The 12,821-nt window shown below is 43.8% G+C and overlaps 1 protein-coding gene across 5 annotated transcripts in view; it reads right to left on the bottom strand.

Annotated features, from left to right (window-relative positions):
• The window catches only part of PCYT1B (phosphate cytidylyltransferase 1B, choline), an 84,969-nt gene that overhangs the window by 47,554 nt on the left and 24,594 nt on the right, over positions 1–12,821 (bottom strand). For 4 of the 5 annotated variants that reach the window (XM_066249288.1, XM_066249283.1, XM_066249284.1 and 1 more), the window contains 2 exons: positions 12,589–12,688; positions 1,817–1,933 (listed from right to left, as the gene is read on the bottom strand). In XM_066249288.1, the coding sequence (XP_066105385.1) occupies positions 1,817–1,933; positions 12,589–12,688 (217 nt within the window). The remainder of the gene's footprint in view (positions 1–1,816; positions 1,934–12,588; positions 12,689–12,821) is intronic. The other variant, XM_066249287.1, reaches the window with a different exon arrangement.

Genomic DNA, 12,821 nt, shown 5'->3' with positions numbered 1-12,821 from the left:
TCATCTCTCTCTGTTCCTGTCTGTCTGTCCCTATCTATCCCTCTCTCTGTCTCTGTAAAGAAAAAAAAAAAGAGTCGTTAAACAAGTCTAGGTAAAGCATTTTTGTCATGGTTTCCCAGAAAGGGAGAAAGCAAATAATTCTAATAGCTTGGTAATAAATCTTTTCATAGGTCAGGTCATTTCTAATCCATTGCTGTGGGCAAGTTGAAAGGAGATCTCAGTAAACTGGCCCTTGATAGATCACTAAGATTAGTTTCATGACATCTGGAAGATAACTCAGGAGTTCAAAGATTGAGTGGTATTACTATAAAAAAATCCTCCATTCCCATCTAAATAGTTGTGTGAACAAAACTTCTCAGGACTTACATCAATAGCAAGAAAAAACAGGAATAAAATCAATGTTACACTGTCTCATTCTAACAATAATATGTTCATCCACAGTCAGTGAGATCCCATTCATCTCATTTAACATCAAAGAGGAAAATGCCAAAGAAAACATCTCGGAAGATGTCCGAGGGAGAAAAACACCTTACCTATGGAAGAGCAAGGTGAGAAGGTACACTGGGCTCCTCCACAGAGACAGCACAAGCCAGAAGAGAATGGGGTGGAATACTTACAGCGTTGAGAGAAAACAATCCACCTCCCCACCTAGAATTCTGTACCCCACAAAACGGCCCTTTATTTATTTTTTAATTTTTTATTTATAGAGAGAGGGTTAGATAGGGACAGACAGACAGGAACAGAGAGAGATGAGAAGCATCAATCATCAGTTTTTCGCTGCAACACCTTAGCTGTTCATTGATTGCTTTCTCATACATGCCTTGACCACGGGCCTTCAGCAGACCAAGTAACCCCTTGCTCGAGCCAGTGACCTTGGGTCCAAGCTGGTGAGCTTTTTGCTCAAACCAGATGAGTCCGAGCTCAAGCTGGCAACCTCGGGGTCTCGAACCTGAGTCCTTCCGCATTCCAGTCCGACGCTCCATCCACTGCACCACTGCCTGGTCAGGCCAAAACTGCCTTTTAAAGGGACAGGAGACATAAAGACTTCCTCAGATAAACAAAAAAAATGAGGAAATCTGTTTCCAGTAGACCTGCCTTGCAAAACATGTTTTTAAAAGTTCTTCAGAGGAAAAAAGAAAGTTCTTCAAAGAAAAGGAAATGAGAAGTTTGAATTTACATAAAGGAAGAACATTAGAGAATATATACATATATATATATATATATATATATATATATATATATATATATATATATATAATTTTAGAGTGAGAGAGACAGAAAAGGAGAGAGGTGAGAAGCATCAACTCATACTTGCAGCACCTTAGTTGTTTATTGATTGCTTCTCACATGTGCCTTGACTGGGGGGCTCCAGCTGAGTCAGTGACCCCTTGCTCAAGTCAGTGACCTCAGGGCTCAAGCCAGCAACCATGAGCTTCAAGCCAGCAACCTCTGGGTGCAAGCCAGCGACCATGGGGTCATGTCTATTATCCCATGCTCAAGCCAGCAACCCCATGCTCAAGCCAGCAACCCTGCACTAAAGCCATATGAGCCCAGGCTCAAGCTGGTGACCTCAGAGTTTCGAACCTGGGACCTCAGCATCCCAGGTCAACACTCTACCCACTGCACCACCACCTGTCAGGTTCCCCTGCAGTTTTTAAACATCATTTTAAATTTCAGGCAGTAAACATGTGAGCCAATATAGGCTAAGTAGGGAGTGTTAATAATTTGAGATTTTAACGTTGAAACTCTGAAACGGTCCTTTCAGGAAGTACATTATAAAGGAGTTTTCTGGACAAAGAGAAAATGAATTTCTTACCTCCTACCAACAAGTAGGTGTTAGGAAATAGGGTTTTTGCTTGCATAAGTGCCCTTGCGTGGCCTGAGTGAAAGAGATCAAATATTCCATCTGCGTATATTCTGACAGGTCTGTCAGCTGTGGGAGAAAGAAAACATCATCAACAGAACTGCAGACTAAAGCCCAGTTACCTGGTTCTTCTATCAGGATAGCATTTTAGGAAAGTTTACCTGGATAAGATACAGGTCTACATACCATCAATTTCATATTTGTGCAGGAAATTAACTTTACAAAGAGAGTCTTTTGAGGACATCAAAGCAGAGTAAAAACGTAACAAAATTAAGACTGACCCAGAATACACATTTTTAGCTAATAGGAAAGACAGACACAGAGCACTGGGGAGTTGTCTTGACCCAGAGTGGAGTCTCAGGTGTCTGAGCTGGCACATCCAGACAGACCAGGAATTACCAAAGGCTTGGCAGAGTCAGTCCTGTGGGAATATCATGGCAGAAGTAAAGGAGGGGCTCAATGAAAGGGACAAATGACTTGATCCTTGGATCTGCCAGTCCTGAATGAAGACCCCTGTGCTGTTCGCAAAGGCAGTGTTGTGCAGGAGTCGCTCACACTGCTCAAAGAGACAGTTGTGCACTTTTATTCCTAACTCCAAGTTACACTGGTAGCCTGAAATCAGCCTTGGTAGGAATATTTACACCACAGAAATTGGCAAATGCTACAAATCAGGGCTTATGTCGCCCCACTCCTGGAGTGCCAATTGTTAAACATTTAACAGCATACCATAACGTAAGGGTCACTCCTTAACCTCTTGGTAGCATGAGAGATGGGGGAGGGGAACCCACGCCCCAAAGAGAGGAGAATCAGGGTACAAAAGTTATATGTGGGGGTGGTACTTAGGGTTGGAGGCAAGCGACCAACACTGGTCAAGAATGAAGAAGCCACAAATGGTGCGCATGCGCGCACACGCGCGCGCTTGCACACACACACATCTCCTCTTCCTCCCAAACACCACAAGAATTACAAAGAAAGAATTAAAAAGGCATAATACCTCAGGGGCAGAGGAAATAAGAAAGGCAACAAGAGTGGAAGAGAGATGTCTACAACATTTCAGAAAGCTGATTGCCAAGTGCTGAGTGTCTACTGGGAGTAAGACTGGGGTGGGGCCGGGAGGGAAAGGGGCTGCTGGTTGGTTGGTTTGTTTGTTTGTTTGTTTGTTTTTTATAAGGCTAAGAGTCTTACTGACTTTTTAAACTGCACACATGTATTATGTTGATGATATAAAAATAAATTTAGAAAAAGAAATCAATGTGAACCTCAGCTGAGTGATGTTGAAGACTTAAGACCTAAAATTGTGCTTATTTCTTGATGTAATACAACCTCATTAATTTGGAACATGAATTGAAAGAAATGTTACATTAATAGATTCAGATGGCAAAATGTTTCTAATAAATTAAATTTCTCTAATAAAAAGAAACTTGAGGCTCTATGTCAGGGAATTGCAATGATTTCCAATTACACACCATTTTGAACAAACCGAATTGCCTTCGCAGGATGATCTTGTATTCTAAATAAGGCACCGTAAATAGAAAGTGCTTTGAAATAACAAACTGCCTAATGAGAGATCCTTGGTTTCAATACTCTTATTCATTTGAATTCAATTGAAGAAAATTTGTTTTAAGTTATAAATCCCAGAGGAGAGCAGATGGCAGTTCTGCAGAACTTTTTTCTTATTGACTCAGAGGTGATCAAGATAAATGGATTCAGGAAGCAGGGAGAAAAGCAACGTAAAGGAAGATGACATAATTACTGAGAAAAGCGACACTTAGTAAATCTTTTAAGAGTATTTGTGGAGTTGATTTTGCAATAAGCTCACTTTTACAACTGTAATGTGTCAGCAAGTTCCAGACTGGGAAAATTTACAGGACTGAAAAAAAAAAAAAAAGGAACCCTCTCACTTTAACAAATAAACTTTAAGAAAAAAAAGAGAGAGATGAATGTGGGGAGGAACATGAAAATTAAAAGATATATCAACATATTGTATAGATCTGGGATCAAACAAACTAAATAATGACATAAGATGATTGAGAATTGTAACACAATATTGGATGATATTAAAGAATTACTGGTAATTTTTCAGGTGAGATAATGGTATAGTGATAATGCTTTAAAAAAATTTTTTTATTCATTTTAGGGGAGGGTAGGAGCAGGAAGCATCAACTCCCATATGTGCCTTGACCAGGCAAGCCCAGGGTTTTGAACTGGCGACCTCAGTGTTCCAGGTCAATGCTTTATCCATTGCGTCACCACAGGTCAGGCTGATAATGCTTTTAAAAAGTTATTTTACATACACACATACAAATATTTACAGGTGAAATGACAGGAAGCCATAGCACTGAAAGAATTCAAGAGGGAAGACCAGATGGGGGCGTGCAGGGGGCAAGGCCCAGTTGCCAAAAAATAAATTCTTCCAACAACCTGAGTGAGCTCAAAAGTAGACCGATCACCAGTTCATCCTCCAGATAAGAACTAGGCCCTGGGTGACACCGTGAGTGCCTTGTGAGACCTTAGCAGGGGCCTCAGCTAAGCCAGGCTCGGACCCGGGGCCATGAAAATGATGGCATAGCAAGCATGCATAGTTTTAAGCCACTAGGACTGTGGCAGTGTGTTATGCAGCACAGAAAATGATGGCATTACACACTTTCTGCCCACAGATTATAAAATTTCTTAAGCATTTCAAGTAAATTCCTGTGTATCCTGAAGTTAGAATAAGTATATTAGATAAATGTGATGTTCTGGTGAAATGCATGTCTGTACACCACACACTGCTAACCGTGCTTTAAATAACTTATACATAACAAACTATGTAGAACACAAAAATGATGCTGAATACTTGTTTGAGGACTGTGGATACAACTAATGACCAAGGTACAGTACTCTGGGGAAAACGATTGTTTTAACTTTCTGGATCTTACATTCCAAAATTTTATAAATTATATAACACTTTGAAGTAAATGAAATGATGAAGGGGGCTATGCTTAACTCATATCTGACACCATATACTATAACTATAAAACCTCTAAGCCGTGGTTGGTTGGCTATGTGGTAGAGTGTTGACACAGCATGTGGAAGTCCTGGTTCAATTTGCACTCAGGGCACACAGGAGAAGCAACCATCTGCTTCCCCACCCACCCACTCCCACCCCCGCCTCCTCTCTCTCTCTCTCTCTTCCTTTCTCATAGCCATGGCTCTATTGATTCAAGCGTGTTGGCCCTAGGCACTGAGGATGGCTCTGTGGAGCCTCTGCCTCAGGCGCTAAAAATAGCTCAGTTGTGAGCTTGGGCCCCAAATCGGCAGAGCATCAGCCCCAGACGGGGGTCACCAGGTGGATCCTGGTAGGGGATAGAGTCTGTCTATCTCCCTCCTCTCACTTAAATAAAAACAAAACAAAAAACGTCTAGAAGAAAACAGGAGAAAATCTCAGTGACTTTGGCAAAAATTTCACAATTGGACCCAAAAGGGTATATTATAAAACCTAAAAAATGATAAATTGGACCTTAGTTAAAACTTATGCTCTTCAAAAGATATTTTTACAAAAATGAAAAGGCAAGTTAGGGAGAAAATATTTGCAAAAAATATATATCTGATATAGGACTTGAATCTAGACTATATAAAGAACTCCCAAACCTCCATAATAAGAAAACTCATTTTTGAAAGGACAAAAAAAATTAACAGATACTTCACCAAAGAAAATAAATATGTGGAAAGCAAATAAGCTCATGGAAAGATGCTCAATATGATTAGTCATCATGGAGATGCAAACTAAAGCCAGAATGATATACCACTTCACACCCCTAGAATGGCTAAATTAAATATATATATATTGACCATATGCCCGGGCCAGATGGCCCGGGTAGTTAGAGCCCTGTCCCAAGGTGCAGAGGTTGCTGGTTCAATCCCCAGTCAGGGCACATACAGGAACACATGTTCCTGTCTCTCTCCCGCTCTCTCTCTTCCTCTCTCTAAAATCAATAAACACATTTAAAAAAATAAAAATATTGACAATAGCTATCAAGTATTGGTGAGGATATAGAGCAACTGAAATTCTTACACATTGCTAGTGGGAATGTAAAACGGTACAATTATTTTGAAAAGCAGTTAAGCCGTTGCTTAAAAAGTTAAACGTATACCTACCATACGGCCAGAAAGGAGGCAATCACCAACTGCATTATACCTGAGTTCACAATTTTGTGTGTTATGATGTTTCTTCGTATTGCTTCAGATTCAAGCACTAGCAAAAGCGTGATCTTTCATTTTTTATTATGGCTATTAGCAACCTACACTTAAATAATGCCTTGAAAGTATGTATGATTTACAAAGCCCATATATTTCACTGGATCATCGCATCAACTCTGTGAGGTAGGCAAGGGAGAGAGGGCTTCCTATCCTCATCGCACAGAGGGGCAAAGTGGAAGCTCAGCGAAGTTCAGCTTACCCGACATCATACAACTAAACACCAGTGACTAGGGCAACTGTATAACTGATGTACAAAAGAAGGTGACACAAAAATGAACCCTTTAAAATCTAATAGTTATATATTTTATAAAGTATATATAGTTATATATACACTTTATAATTTCCCTCTACTTATAACCAGTAATGCTATTTTTTTTTTTGTATTTTTCTTTAGTTGAAAACGGGGAGGCAGTCAGACAGACTCCCACATGCGCCCGGCCGGGATCCACCCGGCATGCCCACCAGGGGCGATGCTCTGCCCATCTGGGGCGTTGCTCTGTTGTAACCAGAGCCATTCTAGCGCTTGAGGCAGAGGCCATAGAGCCATCCCCAGCGCCCGGGCCATCTTTGCTCCAGTGGAGCCTCGGCTGCGGGAGGGGAAGAGAGAGACAGAGAGGAAGGAGAGGGGGAGGGGTGGAGAAGCAGATGGGCGCTTCTCCTGTGTGCCCTGGCCGGGATCAAACCCGGGACTCCCACACGCCAGGCCAACGCACTACCACTGAGCCAACCGGCCAGGGCCTATTTTTTTATTTTGTCTTTTATTTATTGATTTTAGCCAGAGACAAAGGGAAAGAGATAGAGAGAAACATCAATCCATTTATGTATGTGCCCTGACCAGGGATCGAACCAGCAACCTCTGCACTTCGGGCCAATGTTCCAACCAACGGAGCTATCTGGTCAGGGCCAGTAATACTATTTTAATAAATGATAATTGATGTTTGCTTTTTAAGTACATTAACATTAAAAAAAAGAGCTGCCCTGGCCGGTTGGCTCAGTGGTAGAGCGTCGGCCTGGCGTGCAGAAGTCCTGGGTTCGATTCCCAGCCAGGGCACACAGGAGAGGCGCCCATCTGCTTCTCCACCCCTCCCCCTCTCCTTCCTCTCTGTCTCTCTCTTCCCCTCCCGCAGCCGAGGCTCCATTGGAGCAAAGATGGCCCGGGCGCTGGGGATGGCTCCTCAGCCTCTGCCCCAGGCGCTAGAGTGGCTCTGGTCGCAATAGAGTGACACCCCGGAGGGGAAGAGCATCGCCCCCTGGTGGGCAGAGCATCGCCCCCTGGTGGGCGTGCCGGGTGGATCCCAGTCGGGCGCATGAGGGAGTCTGTCTGACTGTCTATCCCCATTTCTGGCTTCAGAAAAATGCAGGAAAAAATTTTTTAAAAAAGAGCACATTAAAGAAAAATTATAGTACAGGTGGCAATATATATATAAATATATATATAAATATATATATAAAAATTCATTAGGGTAGCTTTGGAAAATTAATTTGAAAACTCTACATACAGTGGAAACAGAATAACATAAATCCCCTTTCTGAGCAGGAAAATGGGAAATCGGAACTGTTTCTCTTTGAGCAGAAAGTCAGCTTTAATGAAAAGAAACCTAAGATAGAGTCACTTGGACCTTTCCTTTACTGTAAGACACAGGCATGATTCCTTCTGTGTCAGGACACACACCAAACCCTGTAGACCCACAGCTCCACAGCCGGACTAGTTGAGTTAAGGTCAAAGGTACTGATTCCGAGTGCCCTACTGCTTTTCTTGATGTTTCATCATCCTGTGACCTCACTAATGAGGTCCAGAAGCTAGGAACTATGGCCAGCGTTTGGCATTACCTCCTTCAGAAATTATGCGCTAGCCCCTGTTTGGGCAGACTAAGGCTGTGAAACATATTGTAGGCAATTGTATTGTCATAAAATAGGGCTAGTTAAGGAAATAGTGAAAGATTTCAGTTATAACTGTAATCTTGAAGCACATTATAAACCCTAAGTGGTAGGTCTGTTTTGTCTTTTTTATGGAATGTTCAAGACAGTGCCACAAAAAGGTAATTGCTTACGACTCTTGAAAATTACAAAACGCTTCAAAAAAAAAAGTAATGTTTTTCTTATTTTCTTTAAAAAGTAGTCCATTTTGCTTGTTTATTGTGCTCATTAGATTCCACATAGGAGTGGAATCACATGGTACTTGTGTTTCTCTGACTGGCTTATTTCACGTAGCATAATGCTCTCCAGGCCCATGTTGCAAAAGGTAAGATTTCCTTTTTTTAATGGCCGCATAGTATTCTGTTGAGTAAATAAATGCACTGCTACTTTTTTATCCATTCACCTACTCATGGGCACTTGGGTTGCTTCTAAATCTTGGCTATTGTAAATAATGCTGCAGTGAACATAGGGGTGCATACATTCTTTTGAATTAGTATTTCAGGATTCTTAGGATATATTCCCAGAAGTGGGATGGCTGGGTCATAAAGCAGTTCCATTTTTAACTCTTTGAAATAACTCCATACTGCTCTCCACAGTGGCTGCACCGGTCTGCATTCCCTCATGGACTCAGACACAGTGTGGTGATCGCTGGGAAGTGGGAGGGGAGGGGGTAAATGGTGGTGGATGAAGACTTGGGGGCATAAACACACAACAGGGTGTGCAGAGATATGTTGTAGAATGGGCTCCTGAAACCTGTGTGCCCATGTTAACTAGTATCACCCTAATAAATCCAATTTAAAAAGTAGTCCAGCCGCAAGTTTTTAAAAAATGCCCGAGCTTTTCTAATAATCGTACAATGCTCCAATAATTAATTAGTATAATCTCCCTATCACTTCCTCCAACCTCTATCAGCACTTACTCTTATTTTTTATTATTCATTTTAGAGAGAAACATTGATTTGCTGTTCCACCTACGCATTCATTGGCTGATTTTTGTCTGTGCCCTGACCGGGGATCGTACCCGCAAACTTGGTGTATCGGGACAGGACAATGCTCTAACCAGCTGAGCTACCCTCCAGGGCCCCAACAGTTACTCTTAAGCAGCAGTTTTGGGTTGTTTTTTTTTGTATTTTTCTGAAGCTGGAAACGGGGAGAGACAGTCAGACAGACTCCCGCATGCGCCCGACCGGGATCCACCCGGCACGCCCACCAGGGGCGACACTCTGCCCACCAGGGGGCGATGCTCTGCCCCTCCGGGGCGTCGCTCTGCCGTGACCAGAGCCACTCTAGCGCCTGGGGCAGAGGCCAAGGAGCCATCCCCAGCGCCTGGGCCATCTTTGCTCCAATGGAGCCTCGGCTGCGGGAGGGGAAGAGAGAGACAGAGAGGAAGGGGGGATGGAGAAGCAAATGGGCGCTTCTCCTATGTGCCCTGGCCGGGAATCGAACCTGGGTCCCCCGCACGCCAGGCCGACGCTCTACTGCTGAGCCAACCAGCCAGGGCCAGCAGCAGTTCTTGCAGTGCAGTCCCACAACAGGCAGCATCAACATCAGCTGGGAACTTGTTAGAAATGTCAATTCTTGAGCATTTCGGCCTCAGACCTACCTCATCAGAAACTCTGAGGCTTCAGCCCAGCACTCTAGTTTAACAAGCCCTCCAAGGGATTCTTAGCACGCTGAAATGTGAGGACCCTGCTCTAATAAACCTATGGTAATTAGAGTGAGGTCTAAGGCTAATATGTGCATTCCGGGTAATCAAATAACTAACGATGTGTCACATCTTAACACTGATGTTAAAAGTTCTAACCGAAGAAATTTCTAACTGAAGTTCCTCAGCCAGGTGTCCCTCAACATCACAAATTCCCTTGCATAACTTCCCAGGGTCATCACCGAAGATAAGAGGGGAGAATTTCTCTTCTAAGACTAGGAGTTCACCTTTCCTCCATCTCACTCCTCCTGTGGTGACCCGTGTTCCACAGAGCCCAGTGCACAGCTAATTAAAAACGTACCACCATCTTATTCCGGCTTGACTCTCTGGGTTTAAACTGCTTGGTGGTTAGAAAAGGTGAGGGTGCCCAATCTCACCCAATTTGGTTGATGCTGGCTCAAAACATCAGAGCAGCTCTCTCTCATTCTATTTCTAGAGGACAAGCTCCTTCTCTTGTCCCAAAGTTCCATTCATTCACTCATTCACTCAGGAAACATTTGCTGAGCACACAGTGCTTGACAAGTACACCTCCAGGCGCTGGTGAGACAGCGTTGAGCACGCTGCAGAAGATCAGAGCTACTGTCTCCCTGTCCTGTTAACACACCTTCCACCTCCCGTTCAACATCTGATCATATTTCACTGAGCTCCGAGGTCCGCTGTGGCCCGTGCTACAGGGTAGCCCGATGTGGAGGACAAAGCAGGAGTTTCAGGTAAAAGGGACTTGGGGTCAAACCCTCACTATAACCCATTAAGCAAGGACATTTGACAAGTAACTTTTCAGTTCTCCAAGTCTCATTTACCTCATCTGTACAAAAGACACAATCATACCCATCACACACAATTTTTGCAAGGACTGAATGAGACGGAGCACAAGGAAGAGCACTTGGCAGAGGGCCTTTTCCCTTCCCTAGAAAACAGGGTCCTTTTCTGCTCGGGCCTAAAGCTCACCCTTTCACTGTAGGTCAGATCTGCTCTCTTCATGACTACCTGGACTTTCAGCACATCTTTCGGATTTACCTGAGCTGTTGGTTAAAAATGTGGATGCTGGGGCCTTGTGCCAGATTTAGGGGTGAGAGAGAGAGAGCAGGAAATCTGCTTCTTTAACAAATTTACCAGCTTGTTCCTTGCACCCTGAAGACTGCAAACAACTGGTCTGGCTGCTCTGAACTGCTGCCCCAAGCCACTTCTAGCCTCTCTCAAAAGAAGTAACAAAAAGCTCACTCATTCAGCCCGCTCTCCGCCTCACTTCACTCTCTCTAAGCTCCAGTAAGTCCTCACTTAGCAATAGGTTCAGTGACTTTAGTGAAACGAGGTATAACAAAACCAATTTTATCATAGGCTAACTGATATAAACAAGGGTTAGGTTCCTATGGCACTCATCCACGTTATGACGAAACCACATCGAGCAAAACAATGTTATTCAAGGAGCCACTGCGCTCAGAAAGAGCAGGCAGCGTGTCATGGTTGAGAGATCAAGCTTGAACACAAAGAGTTTGGAGATCAAACACCAGCGTCACTACTTACCAATGGTTCTCACAGTGTGGTCCCTCAGTGACAGCATCACCTGGGAACTTGTTAGGCAGGCAAGTTCTTAGGCCACACCAAGTGGCCTGACTCAGAGACACTGGAGTGAAGCCCAGCCATCTGTGTTTTAACAAGCCCTCCACATGACTTTCTTGCACGTTCAAGTGTGAGAACCGCAGCCACTTACTAGCTGAACAACCCTGTGCAGATTCACAGCTTCTCTAAAGCCTCCATTTCCTCCCCTGAGAAAGACTTGAAGTACTAACCCCATAGAGTTGTGACGGTGAAATGACATGATACATATAAAGGACTTAACCATAGTTAACAGAATACATAGCTATGGTTTTTATTATTAAGAAAACTGTCCTTTGTCCTATGGATTCTATTAAACTTGGGCCGTTTGTTTGTTTTTGAGTCACCTTGCATGGTTCATAGCTTACCTGTTAACCAGTCTGATTCTCCGTTCCATCCCAACCCCATGGAACGCCGTTCGTTTACTGCTACCTGGCTCTCTAGCTCTGCGCCTTCACTCCCTGTCCCACTTGCCCAGAACACCTTTGCATTTTCTGCCCACACTGTCCCCACCTTCCTTCTCCCAAAAGGATCAGCTGAGGTCGGCTCCCAGGTCCTGCCTGACCGCTCCAGGCCAAATGAATCCGCCTTTCTTAAAACTGCCCATTTTCACCTGTGTTGCACACGCACGGACACTACTGGTGGGTTTGACTTCAGATCTAGTTGTCTTGTCTCTTTGATTATAATGCAGCGCTTGGGAAACGGAGGCAGTACCGTGTGGTTCTTTGTAAATCGCTCCCCTAGCCAGCTCTGGTATGCACTAAAGGAGTGAATGAATGAAAAACTCCTAGAACAGAGCCCAGGCTCTTTCGTTTAAGGCACACTTGGAGAAACTTTTTTTTTTTTTTAAACAGACTTAAGAAAGGTAATAATTATTGTAGCTTAAGTTTGTACAAGCCTTCAGAGTTTAAAAAATGCTTTGGAATTTTTAACTGACCCTACTTATCACAAACACCTTGTGAAGCAGGTGTCATTGTCCCTGTTCACACATGAGGAAACAGACTCAGATCATTTTTTGTGACTTGTCCAAGGCTGTGGAACGTGTAAGTGGCGGAGGCGCGGCTCCGACACCGACATCTCGCTGTATCCTTTCCCTGGCTACTTTGGCTTGTTGAGTTTATTACTGGTGGTGCCATCCTCGCGCTGTGCTATCGTCTCTAAATTCAACTCTCTGACTGAAAGCGAGAGCTGCTCGCATCATGACGGGCCTTTCGGCACTTTGGGTGTCAAGACAGGGCCCGTTGGGAGAAGGACGAGTACGGCCTCACCTGGTGTTCCTAGGCGGGCCTGAGCAATGGTCAGTTTTTCATGGGGTGCTTGGCACTGGCAGCTGATTTCATCTGCAAACTGGGCAGGTGCAGTCAGAGTCTAGAAGGGAAAAAGAGAAAGGGAATAGAGTCTGACAAACTTGCCTTTGGCACTAACTTCTCCTGAAGTTTTACTTCTGTTGGCTACGCCGGTATGATCAAGAATGTGTCGGCTGAGTCTTTCAGAGAAATAT

This window comes from Saccopteryx bilineata, chromosome X (assembly GCF_036850765.1).
Source record: "Saccopteryx bilineata isolate mSacBil1 chromosome X, mSacBil1_pri_phased_curated, whole genome shotgun sequence".
NCBI classification, from domain to species: Eukaryota; Metazoa; Chordata; class Mammalia; order Chiroptera; family Emballonuridae; genus Saccopteryx; species Saccopteryx bilineata.
Note: the sequence above shows the minus strand (reverse complement) of the source record. Positions and strands in the feature narration are given on the sequence as shown.